General features: G+C 40.3%; 1 protein-coding gene across 6 annotated transcripts in view; it reads right to left on the bottom strand.

Annotated features, from left to right (window-relative positions):
* Positions 1-492: 492 nt before the first annotated feature.
* LOC107569723 (plakophilin-4-like) overlaps positions 493-21,977 on the bottom strand; it is a 93,716-nt gene continuing 72,231 nt past the window's right edge. For 3 of the 6 annotated variants that reach the window (XM_016255870.1, XM_016255869.1, XM_016255875.1), the window contains 14 exons: positions 20,862-21,060; positions 20,536-20,668; positions 17,808-18,021; positions 14,226-14,409; positions 10,548-10,665; positions 10,261-10,449; positions 6,908-7,081; positions 6,087-6,237; positions 5,511-5,703; positions 5,263-5,350; positions 5,087-5,189; positions 1,475-1,600; positions 1,216-1,277; positions 493-797 (listed from right to left, as the gene is read on the bottom strand). In XM_016255870.1, coding sequence (XP_016111356.1) covers positions 558-797; positions 1,216-1,277; positions 1,475-1,600; positions 5,087-5,189; positions 5,263-5,350; positions 5,511-5,703; positions 6,087-6,237; positions 6,908-7,081; positions 10,261-10,449; positions 10,548-10,665; positions 14,226-14,409; positions 17,808-18,021; positions 20,536-20,668; positions 20,862-21,060 — 2,174 coding nt within the window. In that variant the 3' untranslated portion in view covers positions 493-557. The remainder of the gene's footprint in view (positions 798-1,215; positions 1,278-1,474; positions 1,601-5,086; positions 5,190-5,262; positions 5,351-5,510; positions 5,704-6,086; positions 6,238-6,907; positions 7,082-10,260; positions 10,450-10,547; positions 10,666-14,225; positions 14,410-17,807; positions 18,022-20,535; positions 20,669-20,861; positions 21,061-21,977) is intronic. The other 3 variants (XM_016255871.1, XM_016255872.1, XM_016255874.1) reach the window with 3 other exon arrangements.

The following is a 21,977-nucleotide window of genomic DNA, read 5'->3' as shown; positions in this document are numbered from 1 at the left end:
GTTCATGGTCAGGTGCCCCAAGTTTTAAGAATTCCCCAGTCTTTTCCTCAGCGAGTCTCCAGGGGTGCAACGCTCAGTTTCTGGAGGGCCGCAGTCCTGCAGAGTTCAGCTTCAACCCTCATTAAACACACCTGATCCAGCTAATCAAATCCTTCAGGCTCATTTGAATACGGTATGTGTGCTGAAACAGGGTAGGAACTCAACTCTGCAGGACTGCAGTTTTTTGGCACCCCTGGTCTGCAACATCTCTCCAGAGATCTAGACATTCTCCATCACATTTATATGCTTTGCATCCACTTCTCACATCTCTTTAAAAACAATGTGTTCCCATGTGCATTTCTGTGTTGGAGATACTCTATACCAGGGGTGCCCAAACTCGGTCCTGGAGGGCTGGTGTCCTGCAGAGTTTAGCTCCAACCCCAATTAGACACACCTGAACCAGCTAATCAAGCTCTTTCTAGGCATACTAGAAACTTCCTGGCAGGTGTGTTGAGGCAAGTTGGAGATAAACTCTGCAGGACATCGGCCCTCTAGGACAGAGTTTGGGCAGCCCTGCTCTATACCCATGAGTCGGGGGATCCTTGGTAATGTTCACTGCAGTGCAACGGTCTCCTGGTGGAAGAGTAAAAGTCCACATAGTTGCTTGTGGTTCTGAAGCCGTGTGTCTGGCTGTAATCAGCGGGAGAATAGTGCACCATCTTTTCCAGATACGAGTCCTCGTAGGCGTGTGGTGAATGCAGGCATGTGCTGTAAGTGTCATGGTTTCTGTGGCCCGTTTCATCGGTGTGATACACCTTCTGCACACAAACACAACAATCTGGTCTTCAGCTAAACAGTCAAGATCTTGTTCATTCTCATTTTCAGCTCATTTTGTGTCAATCATTCATGGGCATTCATCAAAAGAGCTCATGTTCATGAACCCTTGAGTGCTACCTGGGCAGAAAACGCACCTCATAAGGGAGCATCCTAAACCAAGTGGAACATCATTAGTGACTGAATTAAGACACTACATTAAATGCAATATATATATATATATATTTTATAAAGTAGCTAAAAAAGTATTTAAAACAATTTGAACTAATACACTTGTAGTCCAGTATAAAATAATTGTTCAAACTGCTAGTGAATCAGAGTAATGAGAATCTATTGGGAATCCAGTAGAAAAGGAAAATTGTAAAGGTCCACTGCAGTGATGGGAAGTTGAGTTCAGCTCACCTGTTCTCGTTTCGAGCCCTCTCTGCTCAGGGAAGTGTAATACTGAGATGCTTTTGCAGACCCTTTAAAAATCAACTTGGAGTTAGGCAGATACATGTAGCTCAATTTTAGCTTAAAGAAATAGCAATCAGGTAAGTTTTGGATTTGGGGACTAGATTAACGTACAACTTAATTTAAATAGAAATCATTATGAACTCATGAATCGGCTTGTAAACTCAGTCCAGTTAACAGGCACCTTTGTTGAAGGAAGTTCTCATACCTATAGTTTTATTTTTACTGATGCCGTTTTCTCCTTGGTAATTATAAAATTGCATAGTTTGTGTCTTTGGATGATCAGAGTGTTCTTTGATGCCCAGCATGGCGGGAGATGATAATGTGCTGCCTGCTAAACAAACAAACAAATCACTGTATGAGTTAATGTGAAAACAAATAAACTAACCTCATTTACAGTCAGAACTACATCAACCTACATCTACCACTGTAACAATTATGTAATTTCACATAACACACTGCTCAAAAAAATTAAGGAAACACTTAAATCATTAAATCTTGATGAACGAAATATTCAAGTTGAACATCTCTACTTGTATACCCTGTGTAATTTGTTAAGAAGAAAATGATGTGACTGGTCAATGGAAACCAAAATCTGGGCTGGATGGAAGCCAGGGTGTGAGGTCTGACAGTGGCTCTGAGGAGTTCATCCTGGTACCTAACAGCAGTAAACATGGTCTGGGGAGGAATAGGACCTCCGCGAGCTAGACTATCACTGACCCACCGCCAAACTCGTCATGCTGGATGATGTTTCAGGAAGCATAACGTCCTCCATGGCATCTCCAGACTCTTTCACACCTGTCACATGCTCAGTGTGAACCTACTCTACTGAAACTGCGCCTGCAGATGCACCAAACATCCTTGCGTTGGCACGTATGGGTGCGCCATCCTGGAGGAGCTGGACTGCCTGATTAGGTTGAAAGTACTGCCTCATGCTACAAGCAGTGACAAGGACTCGAACAAAACTAGAGACAAATCAGTCAGGAAGAACAATTGTCTGTGGCCACCACCTGCAAAACCATTTCCTTTTTGAGGGTTGTCCTGCTGTTGCGTCTCCAGTGCACCTGTTGTCACTTTCTCCACTGCGCTGTACGCAAGTACAACAGTTAGCTGAAGCTAGAGATTACGGTTTATAAAGTTTTAAATAGGAATATTTTTCTTATACAAATGCATTGATTTGCTTCAGGAGGCCTGGAGCTGTGTGAACTATCCCTTTACTACAATACAGATTGTGTCAAAGCAGCTTTACAGTGTTAAACAGAAGAGTGTGTCAATAATGCAGACACAATTAAATCCTGCTGTTAAGAGGATCGTAGTAATCAGTCAGTATTTTAGTTAAAGTCAGTTCATCATTGATGAACTCAAGATGTGTCACTCGTATTGTTTTGAATGGTGAAAAATCATAGATATGTATGATGCCCCATTTGACCACTCCAAGCACGTCCGCCATCTTGGAACGTTCAATTGGATGTCATTCACTATACTATGGATTTGCAGACTATCAGCTGTGCAGGATTGTGGCATCTTCGAATATTCATTGGTTACTATGGTGAATGACGTCAAGTTGACCATTACAATAATGGCGGACAACTTACGCATAGCAGCCCATAGAAGCAGTCCCTAATGAGGCATCTATACATATCTATGGAAAAAATGCAACGCTCAATATGGCTGCTCTATCGAATGAAGCCCCGCCTTCTGAACAAAAGAGCCAACCGCTAATTGGTAAAGTCAGTTTGACACTGCAGCTGCCGTTAGAAGTCCAAGTTGCTATAAACAGTCAGCGCACTGGCTTTTTAAAAATGCTGTTTGAGCAAAATAAACAACTTTTATGAGACAGTTGTTGTCAGATTTCATTGGTGATATCAAATATGAAATTTAATCGTAAGCTTGGAGAATTTGATGTTTCAAAGAGATTTGAAAGTACTGGTTCAAAGAGATAGGAACTGCACTTGCATGCCTGAGCGGCATTTCAAAGATTTCGAGTGACATGACTTGCCTTAAAGGGACTTTGGTTTAGCTCTCTTCCAGTAGTGCCTGTGCAATCAAGTCGCCAATGATGCCAACAAATTAAGTGGCAAAAATGAATCGGATATCCCTGGAGTTTAACTGACGTGGTGTTATACTATGATGACTAGGTGTTCCCTTCATTGTTTTGAGCAGTGTAGTAAACAGCACTTCTAGGTTCTTCAGGCAAGCAGCTTTAAAATAATTATAATAGTTTTATAATAATATAATAAAGACTATTATAATTTGTGTCAAATCTGAGTTTGTCCTGATCCACTGATCCTGAGGGAAATCAAAAGAAGCCAGCATCTCCAACAATTCTTTGGAAATATTTGACACGCACACACACTCTCACTCTCACACACACACACACCCACACACACACACACACAGACACAGTCTCATTTGCTATCCTTGTGGGGACTCTCCATAGGCATAATGGTTTTTCTACTGTACAGACCGTATATTCTATTGCCCTACACCAACCCTACATCAAAACCTTCCCCTCACAGGAAACTTTCTGCATTTTTAGATTTTCAAAAAACTTCATTCTGTGTGATATATTAGCTTGTTTACCCATGGGGACCTCAATTTAGGTCCCCACCGTGACACGAGTCCCCATGAGTCTGTGTGTATTCAGGTTTAAGTCCCCACCAGAATAGAAAAACAGGTACACACACACACACAGGTTTGTTTTTGTGAAAAGTGGGGACATCCCATAGACATAATGGTTTTTATACTGTACAGACCTTATATTCTATTGCCCTACACCAACCCTACACCTAACCCTACCCCTTACAGGAAATTTTGTGCTATTTCAGATTTTCAATACACTCCATTCTGTGTGATTTATAAACGTTTTGAAAAGTGGGGACATGGGGTGATGTTCTGAAAAGTCACCTTCTCCTTGTAATACCTGTCATACCTTTGTCATTATACAAATTTATGTCCTCATTTGTCACAAAAACGCGCACACACACACAAACACAAACTCACACAAACACAAACAGACACACACACACACACACACAGCATTTTGGACTCATTTTCAGCTCAATCAGCTATTTTCTGGAGTGCATTATACTAAGATCTCCATCAACCAACTGTCCTAAGTTCATCTTCGTTATCATTTCTTAGGGCCTGTCACTTTATGCGTTTTCTCTGATCGGATATCTATCTGATTTGTTAAAACGTTTCAATTTACACTTGGCCACATACATGAGTCTTCGCTATATGCAAATTTAACAGAGTTCACGTCAATGAAAGCAACAGATATGCGCTGCATTTTATGCTATTTTATTCATCAACAGCTAATTTCAAGATCAAGGAGAGAGCGCTGGAAAGATAGGTTAGTCTCACTACTTCTAATGAAGATGATTGTGTTGAGCGTCTGCGACTTACTTTCAGTTTAATTTGTGACAGTTTGCGTGTCGGCTTGCTGAAGAGATAGGCCTACTCAGCTACTTATTCGCGGCGATGCTTCTTGCATTAGCACTGTCATATATCTGACTATAACATGCTCTCACATGTTTATTTTTTTTATATTTTGGGAGGAGTAAAATTTGCATATGTAGTTTCAACAACCAGATGCATTTACATTTGTCCAATTTCTTCTGGCACCTCCTCCTGAAGTGGTTTGAGCGATCGGATTTAAATGCATCTCGAAAGCGTTTCAGAGGGCATTTACACCTGGTCTTTTCACGATCGGATAGCTATCCAATCAGAGAAAACGTATGAAGTGACCAGGTGTAAACAGGCCCTTAATGAACAATAAAACACTGTACTGTATGTGTTTGTGTAGTGTGACACTAGCCTGTGTGGTGCACAGGGGACATCTGTAGCGTGGGTTGTGATTTGAAGCGCTCTCCCTCCAGAGTTGATACAGGAGTCAGGAAGTGATTCTGATTCCAGCCATCCTGCTCAAACACAGGAAGAAATAAACACAGCCCTGATGTGGAGCAGCTGTAGCCCTACTGTGCTGCCACTCACCTTCTTATAGATGGTGCGCAGGTCTCTGTACTGCCACAGCGTGTTCAGCACCTGAGCGGCCGCCTTCACCACCTTCATCGAGTATCTGCTGCGAACGCATGTGCAAAACATACAGAGCGGTGGAGCTGAGAACCACTGATTTAGACAAATCAAGATGGAGAAAGTATATGTGTGCACTGGTGAAATGCTACATAAAAGATGAACAAGCATCAAGGTTTATTTGTGTAGTATTCATAGCAGTCGCTTACCTTTCTGCTCTGCCCTTGGTGATGTTGACGAGTTTCTCAATGCCGCCCGCATCTGCCAGGGCTTTAGCATTCTCCATGTTTCTTCTGGTGACCTCATGCAGCGTGCAACAGATTGCCGCCACCGTATCATCTGACAGCTGTGTCGTGTTTCCCCCTGGCAAACGGTTCACCAGGTCCCGCATGGCATATTTCCCTGAGACACAACCAGCATCAATCATCACGCTCACACAATTAGGATTATCGAGCTTCTTTTCAGTCAAACTGCATGTGTAAAACTCAGGGAAGAATTATTTCCGTGGCAGCTCTGGTAATGAACAGATAAGTCTGCGCTGGATGATGATGGCATTTTGTTTACTTTTGTCCTCTTTTTAGAGCTGCTTTAAAGCAGAATTGAATTTTGTTTGTATTATTGACACTATTTTCATGTTTAAGGCTGTGACACAATCTGTGATAAGTAAATAATAAAATAAGGCTGTGTTCTTTGACACAATCTGTGTTTTATAAAGCACTATACAAGTAAAGATGATAAGGCATGAGTAAAATATTACAGGTTTATGTTGGTAACGGCACTCTCACCGATCAATTCTTTATTTCTCACGTCCAGGGCCATGTTTCTGAGTGCTGTGGCGATGGAGCGCACCACTCTGTCGTTATCCATGCGCAGTAACTCCACCAGAATGGGCAAACCTTTCTCCTTACGCACCGCTGCGCGAATATACGCTGCAAACTACAGACACATTCAGATGAACACACATTCAGAGGCAGAATTAACTTTAATTAAAATGCTTATAACTCTAATACCATATTACATTACCATATGTATATGAATGACAATTTGCAACTTGACATTTAGAAAAGAAACAACAGATTTGAGCACTTTCCCCCAAATGCATATACATAATACAGACTGAATATATCAATGAAAATGTTTGTCCAAAAAAAAATTACAAATAAAAAAATAAATATTACATGTTTTATTTTACATTTAATTTATAACTGTTTGCAAAACAAGCAACACTATAACCAAAAATTCGGACATCTAGACAGTTTTATGCTATTTAGCAATAAACATCAAAATTACATCTCTAAATGAAAATTTCTCAGAGTAAAAAAAAAACAATGTCTCACAATGTGACTTCTTAGACTTTTTATCTCATAATGTGACTTTATATCTCATTTTATATGTTTACTGCTGTTCATTTATTGTCAAAACAAGTATATGGACACAGACTGTAGAAATATATCACACAGAATTAAGTTTTTTGAAATATTTAGGGATATGCCTTTATGAAATTTTTTTTTTAAAGTTTTTTTTTACTAGCTTCTATCACAAGCCTACGAACTGTCTTAGACTGTAACACCTGGTCCTATGTGAGCTGTAGAAGTCAATTACACACCTTCCAGTGTCCTGCGGAGAGATTCTGGAGTGACCCGGCAGAGCCCTCTAGTGTGGCTGGGTTTGAGCTCTCAGCTAACAGGGTAAGATAGGGCTTCACTACAGATGGGTGCCACAACATTTCAGCACCTTTAGGAGGCTTTGAGAAACCAGGGATCGGCCCGACACCATCCCACTAAGAGAAATGAAAAACACACAGGAGTTATCAGCTGACTTAAAGAAACAGTTCAACCCCCCCACCCCCCCAAAAAAATATTATATCATTCCAAAACTGTATGACATTCTTCTGAGCAACATAAAATAAGTTTTTTTTATTTTGAGAAATATCTGTCCATATAATATAAGTCAATGGGCTTCAAAATTATTTGGTTCCCAACATTCTTTAAAATATCTTCTTTGGTGTTGCGAAAAAGAAAGAAATGCATACGGTTGTAAATGACGACAGAATTATCTTTTTTGAGTGAACTATCCCTTTAACACCAGCATATGAAGTGAGATTAAACAATCATACATAACTCTTACACTACCATTCAGAAGAATACGCCTGTACACATGAAGCACAAGCAATGTATGGTAACACTTTACTTGAAGGGGTGTGCATAAGATTGACATGACACCTTCATAATCATGACATGACACATGTCATGAATATGAAGGAGGTTTTATGCATGTTTATGACAACTGTCATTAAGTGTCATTCGCTCAGTTATGTCATTTTTAATGCAAATATGACATTATTTGACCTAACCCTAACCTAACCCTACCCCTACCCTTACCCCTAACCATAGCCCATAACAAAGACATCTCAAACAATGTCATCTTTGCATTAAAAATTACATAACTGAGCAAATTACACTTAATGACAGTTGTCATAAACATGCATACAAAACCTTCATATTCATGACATGTGTCATGTCATGATTATGTAGGTGTCATGTCATGATTATGAAGGTGTCATGTCAGTCTTATGCACACCCCTTCAAGTAAAGTGTAACCCAATGTATTTACATGCAGACAAGACAACATGATTATTCAAACACACTCACTCACACACTCACACACACACACACACACACACAAGGTCTTAGACTCCATGCTCGTTTTTAAGAAATAAATTAGTTATTCGTAGGGCCTTTATTCGTTGGCGTGATGGCGCTGATGGAGATGGCTGCCTCCGTGGCGTGCTCCGCAGTTGTTTTTATGTTTTTGTTAGTTTGTCCTGTCTTTAGTTATATCCCTGTAATCAGTTTCACCAGAGACGAATTGCTGGACATTCGGAAGTACACACCACCCGATATTTCACCGGCTTTCGACTATTCTGATGTTTTGCTGGACATTGTAGTCGGGGGAGCTGCGGCGCTGATCAAACGCTTCAGGACGCGCAGACGGGGGAAATGAGCCGGTGCGCTCATGAAGCTCAGGCAGTGCGGATTCAGAACGCCGTTGCCTAGCATCCATCTGGCGAACCTCTGCTCTCTACCCAACAAAACGGACAAGCTCCTTCTGCTCTCCCGGACAAATAAGGATTTTTCAAACTCTGCTGCTCTGTGTTTCACGGAAACCTGGCTGAAAGACGCCATTCCGGACAGCGCGTTGAGTCTCCCGGGCTGTTCAGCTGTTCAGAGCGGATCGCGACGCAGAATCAACGTGGAAATCACGCGGCGGCGGGACATGCTTTTACATCAATGAGAGGTGGTGTACAGATGTAACTGTGTTAAAGAAGATGGGCTGTTCAGATCTAGAAGTGTTCTTTACTAACTGTAAGCCTTTCTACTCGCCACGGGAGTTTTGCTCATTCATTCTCGTCAGTTTCTACATTCCTCCGCAAGCGCACGTGAGCTCAGCTTTACAGAAACTCACTGATCAGATCCCAGACACAGAACAAGAAAACCCGGACTCTGTTTTAATAATTGTCGGGGACTTTAATAAAGCAAATCTCTCCCATGAACTGCCAAAATACAGACAGCACATCACATGTCCCACCAGAGACAATAATATATTGGATCACTGTTACACCACAATAAAGGATGCATAATGCTCCATCCCACGGGCAGCTTTAGATCACTGTTTGGTTCATCTTATACCGACCTACAGGCAGAAACTGAAATCAGCTAAACCTGTATTAAGGACTGTTAAAAGATGGACTAATGAAGCAGAACAGGATTTACAAGCTTGTTTTGACCTCACTGATTGGAGTGTTTTTGAAACTGCTGCCACCGATCTGGACGAGCTCACAGAGACTGTAACTTCATATATCAGTTTTGTGAAGATATGTGCATTCCTACCAGGACTCATCTAACTTACAGCAACGACAAACCATGGTTCACTGCAAAACTCAAACAGCTCCATCAGGCCAAAGAAGATGCTCTCTTCAGTTTGTCTACAGAGCAAACAGGTCTGTGGACGATGCAGTCAACATGGGACTGCATTATGTTCTGCAACATCTAGACAGACCAGGGACTTATGTGAGGATCCTGTTCGTGGACTTCAGCTCGGCCTTTAACACTATCATCCCAAACCTCCTCCTGCCCAAACTAACTCAGCTTTCAGTGCCCACCTCTGTCTGTCAGTGGATCAACAGCTTCCTGACAGACAGACAGCAGCTAGTGAGGCTGGGAAAATACACATCCAGCACCCGTACGATCAGCACTGGAGCTCCTCAGTGTTGTCTTCTCTCCCCACTGCTCTTCTCCCTGTACACCAATGACTGCACCTCTAAAGACTAGGGATGGGTACCGAAACTCTGTATTTAATCGGTCTCGGTGCTAAATTATGAAAGACCGGAGTATCAATAAGCTCTGACATTAACGGTTCTGCTATCGGTACTGGAGAAATTAAGAAAACACACATACATTTATTTTTGCTATATATACATTATCTTGCAAATTCTCTCACACCAGAGTCGCCAGCTGTTTTTCAAATATTTTTCTATGATGCATTTTTGCTATTTGCAAATTCAGAAGCGAGATCGCGCCCACGCAGAGGAGCTTCAGCACGCGCAACAAGAAAGCCCTGTTTAATTATGATAGAAGAGAGAACTAAACATTCAAACATCTGCTTACACTTCATTCAGGACGGTGACGAGTCTGCTTACAGACAGGAGGTTAAAGAGCTGGCTGTCTGGTGCAGTCTCAACAACCTGGAGCTCAACACGCTCAAAACTGTGGAGATGACCGTGGACTTCAGGAGGAACCCCCCCTGCTCTCCCTCCACTCACCATTATGGACAGCACTGTGACTGCAGTTGAGTCATTCAGGTTCCTGGACACCATTTTGGTACTATTTTGATACTGTAAAGGAGTTACTTTAAAGTGCTGTTAAACCCTCTTTGGTGATGTAATGGCATTAGCCTCACCTGTTCTTCGAGTAAATTCTTCTTTTTTCTCCTCTTCCTCCCCCAGCAGCTGTAATCTGCATCTTTTCTGGGTGACTCTGACCCCATTAACCTATCAAGCTCCTGATTGGCTGTCAGCCAGGAGGGTGACATTTCCAGCTCCAGCCGATAGGAGAGATTCCTCAGGATGCAAACACAGTTTTCCACAATCTGAGAGAGAAACTGCCTTCACTGACTGAACATGATTGTGTGATGAAGCGTGAGTTTGTGTGATTGTGTGTGTGTGTTTAAGGGGTTCTGGTGCATACCTTGCTGTCAAAATCAGAGGTGCTGACACAGGCTTTGATGATGTACAGTAGTGAGTCCACGAGTCCCTCACAGGAGCGCATATATTTTCTGGCTTCTTCTCCAGCTGAACTCAGGTTCCTGTAGCAACACAAAAATCACTGCACAGTCATTCACAAACAGAATTACAGCTTGATTTGATTTATTAGAAGACAGTTTAATTTTGAGGTAATGGAAAAACACATTAATATCAACACAATTTAAGCAATAAGTTAACACAGGTTGTTCATATAATCACAGATAAAGGGTGTTTTTAGGCATGGTGCACAGTACAGTGAATAAATTCCCAAAATAGAACAATCTCTTGTGCATTATAAACCCTTATGAACCACTTACTTCATAAAAATGGGAAAACGAATTTTCATAGAAATTTTCATAATTTCGTCATCACTGTACGCAGACCACCCAATTTTTGTACCCACACATGCTTTTTACACGCAGGTCGCACATGCAAGTTATTTAGCAGTAATCAGTTGTTCCACACAGTGGCAACACTGTCCCAGGCTGTTGTTTCCAGTTTTGGTTCCTTGCTGCTGTCGCCTCCGGCTTGCTTAGTTGGGGACACTTAATTTCCAGCGATATCGTCGACTTGATTGCACAGATACTATTTAATCTGAACTGAGCTGGATGATGACATCACTGAATTAAATGATGAACTGAAATTTGAGTGTTTACTATTGTCCTTTTGCATTGACACACTATTTTCCTATTAATACTGTAAAGCTGTTTTGACAATCTGTATTGTTAAAATCGCTATATAAATAAAGGTGACTTGACTTGACGTTCACAGTAGAAAACGAAACTAAAGAGACAGAACAACAACCACAAAATAGCGGAGAGCGCAGCAACAACAGACACTCATTGACAAGTGCTTATGAGACAGCTCAGCTTTGGTTTAAATGAGTGCAAACATATTTGGTCATAACTTAATCTGTAATCCCCCCTGGGGAAAAATAGAGCAGACACTGGGCATGGATGAAGCTTTCTAGAGTGCATGTGTCGACCATCCGTGTTCACGTACAACATCAAATAGAGTATACTTCAAAAGACTGTGCATTCGACTGTACACATACACTAGCGTAAGTGTAAAAAAAACGCTTAAGGGCTTAAGGCTAAAACTATAACCGACACAAGCGAGCCGACATCGGAGCTCGCAATGAACCTGAGATCGAGGAGGACACCAGCTTCAGGAGTCTCTTCCTCTGAAATGTGCGATTCACCACTTAGGCATCATGCTCTGCCCCCTGCGCAATGCCCATTCAACAACCACATGACCTGACACAAGAGGCCTTTCACAAACAAGGGCCAAGGCCTTCTCAAAAAGGGATCCCAACACACCAGAGCTACTGAAATACAACATCCAAAATGCCAAGCTGAAGGCACAGTGTTACTAAAATGCAAGGTCCGTCTATAGAAAGCCACAAGAGCTTCCAATCAGCAGAGAACAAAACAATCACCATGGTAACAGACCAACTACTGGGAGAAGTCCTGGAAGAGACCAAATTCTCCTGGGAAAACGACTTGGAAACCTTACATGATGTCTAACAGTGGTCAACAGCAATATTATCTTCACACAGGTACAAGTCAGAGGCTGCACAAAGAATATATTGTTTTATGTGAATGAGTGTGCAGGATGATTTTCATATCTTAAAAACTAATCTACCACATCCAGTACTCAAAAGACTTTTCTGACCTTATTTCAGTGACTTAAAAAACACACACACACACACACACTTAAATATATGTATATCTTTTTTTTAACCATGCATAACCCTACTTTCTCAAAAATATGAAAGGCAATGAAAGACAAATTTTATATTATTATGAATAATGAAATAAATGGACAAATACATGAATCTTTTTACAAGGTCATAATATAATGTGCCCACACAGACAACATTTGTGATGTGAGTGAAGGACGACATTTGAAACAACGTGCCCTTGCAAGTGATGCACTTCTGCAAAATCTCTCAGGGAACACAGAGGGAGACAGCATGTACGTTAGCTGCTGACAAAAGGTTCCAGTGGAATAACTTGTGGATCATTGCTGAAATCATGGAAAATCAGGTGAGCAGCTTGCAAAAAAAAGAAGAAAAAAAAAAGAATCCAAAGCTGCAATATCCAAACTCATGGTCCCACGTGCCTAGCATTTAGCAAAATCCAAATGTTTCCATATTGACAATGTAATGCTTATTTGCTAAACTATTAATTTATTATATAAACAAGGATTTGTATTTCACTTGCCTCCCAACATTCATGTACTTCCCATGCTTTGGAATATAAGTCAAAGCATGTCTCAGATGATTAAAAAAAGTGACATTCTGGAAAATATGATAAATCATATGCTGTTCTGGGAATATGCATATACATGCTAGGGTGGTTTGTCCACGAATTAAAAGGAGGAAAAATGCTTATGTGGCCACCCATTCCCTTGGCATCTCTTTGATATCCCAGGGAAGGTGTCACTAGCCTCCTGGCTAATGTCAGAAGCAGCAAAACACTGAGATTAGGCTCTGATCCTAAAGACCAGTGGTTCTTAATCTTGGTCCTCACAACCCCCCGCTCTGCATATTTGGCATTTTGCTTGTCACTTTTATTTAACACACCTGATTCAAATCATCAGTTCGTTAGAAGAGAGCTCCATGAATGAACTCTGTTCCAATTGATCCCTACACAGTGTTCACTGCTCTCTACTCCCTGCACACAGGAATTCGACTGAAGTTTACTTCACTCAAGAACACGGATTTGTGCTACTCAACTGCCTGCAGCGCATTCACACACGGACAAGACTTACTACAGAAGTGTGAAGGGTTATTTAACTGTAATCATGAGATTTGCATAGTAGTTATGTCTCGTGCATGAATCATGGCGGAATATCCTGTGATGTGAACTTCGCAGGGCACCGCTGCTATAGAACCATCAGAGCTGCGAGCTGCAAATTTAGTTTGGGCCCTTCTTTTGATGTTACAATTTAATCAAATTGTAACATCAAAAGAAGGGCCCAAACAATCATCTGTGAGGGAGAGGGTTTACAACTCCCAGCTGGCATGATCCACGGAGTTATTCTGCCAGACAATATAATAGAGAGTTGTGTGCCTTTCCAAATCAAGTCCAACAGATTGAATCTGTCACAGGTTAACTCCTACCAACTTCAAGATGATTCAGATAAATGAAAATGCTCCTGAACTGGAAACGGTCCAAGTACATAACCTGTATGGACTACATTTATGATGCTTTGGCTTTCATGCTGATATGCTGTCATGCTTTTTTTTTTGTTTTGTTGTAATTTTGGAACTTGAAAGCCTCTGATCCTCGTTCACTTTCATGATGGATACAGTTGTTGAAACATAGTTGTGTGTATATATAAATAAACTGTAAGAATTGGAAAAGGGGTCTCCTTTTCTAATCCTAAATCTCATCAGATCTACAGTACATGTTTTTTTTATTGATAATAAAATAAACTAAATTATAATTTTTTTTAACTTCCCACTTTATTCCCCTTCATCAGTTCAGATAAACCAATCATTTAGTGAATGTGAATTATGTGACATTTATTAATAATGGTTTGTGAATATGAATTAAAGCTATCCTGACTCCACACTTCTGGTCCATGAAGCGGTGCAGTGATGTGCTGCTGTTACCTCAGACAGCCGGTGGTGTTGCGGAGCACGACAGAGGAGTGCAGCTTGAGTTTGTGCTCATCGTGAAAGTCAGTGCTGCTCCAGCCCGAGTGAGGGATGATCACAGTGTGGGTCACGCTGCTTAAGGCATCGCGGATGATTGTCATCTTCACTGCATCACACGAAGACAGATTCCACAACACACCTACACACAGAAAGCAGTTCACATGCATGATTATTTCTGGACAATCATACGCTAACCTGTCTATCGATAATCTGCCTCGCAATAAATTGTAGTTACTGTGGTCGACACAAAATTGACAACAGGTCTTTGTGGAAAAACAAAACAAAACACTGTCTGAAATCTGTCCCGTTTCTCTCCTGTAATTGTCTGAACATTCAAGATCCCAAATGAGAAAGACAAATGGTGACAGTGGCGAGGAGCAAAATCTCTATCAGGAAGTAGTGGAGAAAAAAAAGCTATATCTATATAAATATAGCTATATCAGATACTGTCACTCTTCATGTTTGCTGGACAACAGGTGATCAACAGAGGAAAGCGCAATATTATACACTAAAGTCTAATATTACTATGTAATTGTAGCAAATTAGCTCAAAGGGAAATATGAACAATTAATTATTACTGGTTACAGCTGTATGAATTAAACTTGATGTAGCAGAATTGATATTACAATGAACTAGTTTGTCTAGCAAACGGTGTTTTGTCTATCAATTCTCAGAAAGGTTATTTTTGTGGCTACAGAAAATCACTTATTCTCACTGTATACAGTGCTGGCGAATGAGAGCAGATTCACACTGAGCACATGTGACAGACATGAAAGTGTCTGGAGACGACGTGGGAAATGTTATGCAACATCATCCAGCATGACCATAACCGGGATCCATTGTCAGACCATACACTGGTGCAGTGGGTACTGGCTTTGACATTGCTCGGCCTCAAGTGGCCAGAGTATGTAGGGAGTTTCCGCATGATGAAGGCATTGATGCCATTGACTGGCCCTCACATTCCTCAGACCTGAATCAAGCTGAGAAACTCTCTGCCAAGTAGCACCGCACACTGTCCAGGAGCTTGCTTATGCCTTGATCCAGGTGTGGCAGGAGATCCCCAGGACACCATCTGCTGTCTCATCAGGAGCATGCACAGACATTGTCGGGAGTGCATGCAAACATGAGTTGCTGTGATGGAATTCTTGCAAAGTTGTACAAGCCTCTAATTAAATTTTTTTCTTTGATTTTCAATGTGATTTTGAATCCAGCCCTCAATGGGTTGAAGACCATTGACATCATTTTAATCTTAATGCATTACACAATGTATACAAGTAAATATTTTCAACTTGAACATTTTGTTAATCAAGATCCAAGGATTTAAGTGTTTCCGTAATTTTTATGAGCAGTGTATTTTCCACTCCCAGGATAGTTTAGAAAGTAGTCACCTATAACTTATACAGAGGTCACACCTCTCCTGTTTGTCTTGACCAATGAAAAAGGTGTAATTTCAAATGGGAAGAGTTTTTTGTTTGGAAGATGACTCGTTTGGATGATCAGAATGGACTGGCATTTTTGTGTCCCTTCATATTCTGATTAATATCTCAAGCATACAATGCACGTTATGAGGTGATTTACACCAATGCATAGGGAATTAATCGAGGATTATTTTGACATGAAACCAGTGAAGTTACATTGTCTAATAATTCTATCTTAAAGGCACAATATGTAAGATTTTTTTATTAAAATACCCCAAAACCACTAGAACAGTGTTATATATATTTGCTGACTTGTGTACTTACATTATCCCAAATGTTTCGAAGAATGTTTAAATCCAGAGATGTAAGCAATTTTAACTAATGACACGGACCGTGTCCATAGTGTCATTGTGTCGCCTGCCAATGACATCATAACCCCTCGATTTCCGGTTTTGTTTTGTAGAAAACATGGAAACACCAAAGACGCTTTAATATGTTGTGTGTTTTATTAGACAGGTGAGTAGCCCACAGATAGTAGCATTATAACAGAACTTTCAAATGTATCTAGTATGATAAAACAGCGTTGCTTTTTTTTCACCACATACGCACGACCGGAAGCAGCGGAAGCGGTCGACTGTGGCATAATAAAAGCTCCGCTGCTTTCGAGCCGTGTGTCGCACTCATTTTGCTTCGACGGCTTTCAGCCTCACCCTGCTTCATTTTACTACGTTAAAAAATCATTAGCTCATCTATGAACATGACTTCTGCCCGAGTCCCGTCGGATTGCATCGGCTGTGGGGATGAAGATGACAACTCCCATGATTCCACACTCAGTCACGGCGTCATCAAACTACGGCTTTGTCTCTTTGTTTGTTTTGAATATGCACCCTCTAGCGGCGAAAATTACATATTGTGCCTTTAAGGCATGCATGCATGAAATGAGCGCAAATCAAATAGCCATGTTGCTGTCTCAGTGTGTCTTTCCAAGCTTGCCAAGAGTAATTTGGAGTAATATCAACTAAGATTCTAAATTTCTATGACCTGATGTCTATTTAAATCTTTTAAACCTTGTATATGATAAACAATATGTTTGTCAGTCTCATGCTTAATAAAATTGGGCTCAAATTCTGTGATCAGATCACTAAAATAAATTTCTTTGATTGCTTTCCGTATGCAATTTAAGCACAATTAAAGAATCAATTGTTTTTCATGCTACTAAAAGAATCAATGCACATATGACTGTTCAGTCCATGGCTTGAGCTTGCAGATGCTTTAAACATGATTTTGAGAATGGCCAACACCACCGCATACATATCAAATATCACATATCAGTCCTTACATATCAAAACAATAATTTATCACAGAGCAGGCTTGACAATGAACATGGTTATTTACAGGTAGCAGAATTATTACTACATCCATGTTTCACTAAAAGCATGTTTGCACAGTTTGTGTCCAATTGTGACAAACAGTTATTCCCTTCTGACATGATCTGGCACTTCATTGAAAATAAAAACTATAAAAACAAATAAATGTTGTTTTTTGACTAACATGGAAGTTTTAAGTTCTGAAACTTCCAGTATGTTTTTCTCTTACAGTATACACTACAAGGACAAAAAGTTTGGGATACACCACTTAATTACTGAATTCAGGTGCTTCAATCAGACCCATTGCCACAGGCATATAAAGTCAAGCACCTAGCCATGCAGTGTGCATTTACAAACATTGGCGGGGGTGGGATAAATAAATAAGTCATTCTGCAGAGGTCAGTGAATTTGAATGTGGTACTGTGACAGGATGAATGAATTCCTGAATGAACCAGCAATTTCAACAAATCAGCTGAATAAATGACACATGCCATTTGAAACATTAAGACTGTGATCTGTGGTGACTTGCCACCACCAACTGGCGGTTTTAGTTTTAGTAGAAGCGTGAGTTAAATAATCCAATCGTTAGGCTAACGTGATGCTCTCATAGAGCAACAACATGTAAATTTATATAACATGTTATGCATTTTCTACAGATACATTCAGGGAAATGTCTGTGTATGGATAGAATGCATACTGTACATAAAAGAGATAAGCTATACACACACGTATTTAACAACAGACTGGCTGACCTGTGACAAGCTCTCGTACTTCAGTGTCCACTGTTGTTTTCAGCAGGCGAAGCAGTGCAGGAACTCCACCTGCGTTTATTACGGCAATCTTGTTGTCATCTGTAGCTCTGCCATAAACGAGGTTCCTCAGGGCTCCGCATGCATACCGCTGCACCTCCAGAACCTTATGATCCAACAAATCCACCAGGTGTTTTATTCCACCCAGACGACACACCTTCAAAACACAAGAGATTTTCATGTTATCCAGGGGTTGCTCAAACAATCTGCATTAAAGGTGAGGTATTTCATTTCTGTTCCTACTTCGTGACAAAAATGCAATTGCAATGCAAAGAGGTTTACCAAACATTTCCTTTTGTCTGCCACTGTTCTGTATTGCGAACCCTTTCATCGCTCACACTAGTTACAGGTTTTTTGTCATCTTGATATAACCAATTATATGCAAGCTCACTGTAAACATAACATTAATGACAAAAATACTATAACATCAGAGTCACCAGCATTAAAGGACACTTGTACTACACGCTCACTCTGGAAGGTGAAGCGCATCATAAAGGACTGCTGTCACCTTGCCAAGCACTTTTTTCTTTTCTGCCTGTTGGTAAGTGGCTCAGGACTATTCAAACTCACACTAATAGATTTATGGATGGTTTCTAGCCTATCATTATTAGAATGTTCAAAACATGTACAAGTAATGTGTAATATACTGGACTCTTTACGTGGTCATTTTGCAACCTAATTTTGCCTAATTACTGCCACTTTATTGGGTGGCAATTATTATTTTGATTAGGCATGTCAAGCCAAGTCACCTCATTTCAGTAGCACTTTATACAATACAGCCTGCGTCAAAGCAGCTTCACGATGATGAACAGGAAAAGAGCAGAATCAATTATGGAGAGTTCAGATTCTGCTGTAAAGCAGCTCTACAAGACAATAGTGTCATTATTTAGCTCAAGTCAGTTCAGAAAGGGCTGTGCAACAAATCTTTTTTTTTAAAGATTTATTTTTGGTGTTTTGCCTTTATAATGATATGACATTGGAGAGCAGACAGAAAGAAAAGTGGGAGAGGGAGTGCAGGATCGGGAAAGGATTTGAGAATCCTCGAGCTAGGATTCGAACTCAGGATGCTTGTAATGCAACAGAGTTGCATGTCGGCAAACTTGCCCACTAGGCTATCATCTCAGGTGACAAATCATATTTTAATCGTGATCAGGATTTCTGCTTCTGTCCATTTAAGCATCATCTGCAACTGAAAAAAAATGGACTTTAACTGAAAAAAATACCTCTTTTTAGAGCTGCTTACAGCAGAATTTAACTTTTGTTTGCATTATTGAAACACTATTTTCCTGTCTGACACTGTAAAGCTGCTTTGACACAATCTTGTATAAAGCACTATACAAATAAAGGTGACTTGACTTGCAATATTTGCCTGCTGGTAACTTATCCTGAAACAAATTTTTCTTTTAAATCAACACATTTTCTGCCCATTGGTTTACTTAAAAATGTTTTTATTATTATTATGAACAGACAGTTGCTAGACACTATGCTACATAAGACACCTACACAAAACAAAAAAAATATACAGTTCCCCTGGTTACTGCTATAAACACAGCAGCTGCACTTATGAACACTAATTTAATATGCATTATACGGAGGTAAGATGAAAAGAAAATGCCATCTAAACATTTGAAGATGATACATTCCTCTCAGAGATTCATTCTTATAAACCCCCACATATTTGTCTTCCTACAGTGAGCTTGATCTGCCTTATACAGTATTTTCTTCTCTTTACAGACTTCATTTTGGGAAATGATTGCAATGCAGTTTCTGTGCAATTCCGGAATAGAGATCGGCCAAAATAAAACTAAATACCGGTTTCCGATTTATAGCTGGTGGCTTGATGCATCTGTAGATCCCAAAACTTCTTGCCATTCTTGTTTTGGGTTGGTGTGTAGATCGTCTCTTCTGCTCTTTCCTGTTTGTGGCTTGATCGAATTGTGGATTGATTGCCTATGACTGACTGTATTCATCGTCTGACTGCATGAACCGAACCGTGATGGTTTGAGATAAATACATGTATTGTTACACCTAGGGATGTGCCTGAAGCTGAATACTATGTTTGGAAAGGAAATAACCATAGAAAAAATATGAGATGATTTTACATTCTCTTGCAATTACACAGTTGGGTAATTATATTGTATATAATTAGTGGGCATCGGGGAGTCACGTATTCAAATAGCTTTTAAATGCGCGCTTGTGTTTCAATTTAACTTTCGAATTCGCAGTCACAAATAGTATGTGTATCGGGAGCAGCGCTACTGAATTTTCAAGTTAAGACATTTGACACTCAGAATCTGTTGCACACCAAATCCTCTGATATCGTCCTGTCAGTCAATCTTCACGTGATAAGTGACATCTGATGTACTGTAATGTGACCAACTACTGCAGCAAGCCTAACCATGTCCTTGTAAGGGGCTCCGTAGAATGACTACATTTTCCGTGCCTTTCCAAATTCGGATTTAGGCTTTGGGTACATCCCTAGTTACACCTCTACTTCCTCTACATTTCAGATAAAGCGTTGACAAGCTAAAAAAAATGAATTACTGTAATTAAAAATAAACCGGGTTATTGTTATTGATTGATTGAGCAAAATAACAGTGACTAACCATTTAACCATTTCTTAATTTACTTAAAACTGTCTCACAGACATAGAAAATTGAACATTCTTTACCTCGGTCTTGACGTGGTTGTCTCTGTAGCACAGGTGTTGCAGGTATGCCACTGCATTAGCCTGCACAGACGGAAACTGATGCTGTAGCATGTGGATGACCTCCGGCAGGTCTGGGTCATGCCATGCAAACTCTCTACAAAAACACACATTAACCCAATGATAACATTCCCATGCTAGTTTATAGATTATAACACACACGCACGCAAGCGTGCACACACAGTGCAGTAATAGGGGGTGTTAATGTGAATGCAGATGTAACAGGTGTTGATCCAGAACTATGTAAAAATGGCTGAGTTCTACTAATTACCATCAGTTATGTCATCTACCTTGGGTCCTTCTGCATGCTGTCTACCGAAGGGGAGTGTGTGGCATCATCATCCATGGGCTGGCGTGAGTAGCTGGGATCAGGGGACCAGTAAGGGGTAGATTGGTATGCTTCTGTGTATATGGTGTTTAAAGCGTAGTTATTTCTTTGGTACATCATGTTACTGCGCTGACTGGAGCTCTGCTGCAGGTTACTCATACCTGAAACACAGCAACCACAGCACATGTTAATTAGAACCTTTCATTTCTCTTTTAAACCTTGGAATCTTTGGCTTAAAGAGATGATCCAGGTTAAATCAAAATCAAGCTCTATAAATTAGTCTCTATCAAGAGTGTCTGTTGCAGTCTTTACAAAATAACTTTTTTCCATAATTTTCCTTAATCCTTGACCAACTGCTTTGTTTTATATTCATCCTTCAAATCATCTTCATAAACTATATATCATTTGAAAGCTGCAGACCTTAAGTTTTGACCCCTTAAAGGGGTGGTTGATTACGATTTCACTTTTTTAACATTAGTTAGTGTGTAATGTTGCTGTTTGAGCATAACAGGTTCTGCGCGATCCTCTTTACTAATAATCTCTGCTTCTCACTCGGGCTCAAATTGATAAGCAATATAGATGACACCATTGTTTACAATACAACCGGAGCACATTTTGAGGAGAGGGGCGTGACGCTTAGATGTGCACTAGAGGCGGTTTAGCCAATCACATCACACTGGGCTAGCTAACCAATCAGAGCCCATCGCATATTTCTGAGGGAGGGGCTTTATAAAACCAGGAAATCATCAGCGCGTTTATAGGAGAAGGGACAGAGTGGTGTGGAATAAAGGTAAATTGTGTGGAAAATAATGAGTTTTTTTAAAAACGAAGAATCAACACATGTTAGACTGCACCCCATAAACACAATCAAGCCTAGAAAAAAAAAAGCAGTCAACCACCCCTTTAAGCCTGAGACATCATTTTTCTTGTCTCATTGCAACTGAATAGTCTCCAGCCAAGGAATCAGAGGACAACAAAATATAGTTTTTCTTTTTTTCAAAATTTATTAGCATAAACCTGAGTACAACTTTGGGCAGTTGGTGGCGCTAGAGGGTTTGATTCTTTTTGCTCTGGTTAA

The sequence above is a fragment of the Sinocyclocheilus grahami genome, unplaced genomic scaffold (assembly GCF_001515645.1).
Source record: "Sinocyclocheilus grahami isolate Dianchi unplaced genomic scaffold, SAMN03320097.WGS_v1.1 scaffold1375.1, whole genome shotgun sequence".
In the NCBI taxonomy this organism is placed as follows: domain Eukaryota; kingdom Metazoa; phylum Chordata; class Actinopteri; order Cypriniformes; family Cyprinidae; genus Sinocyclocheilus; species Sinocyclocheilus grahami.
The sequence above is the reverse complement of the archived record's forward strand: the minus strand, read 5'-3'. Positions and strand labels throughout refer to the sequence as shown.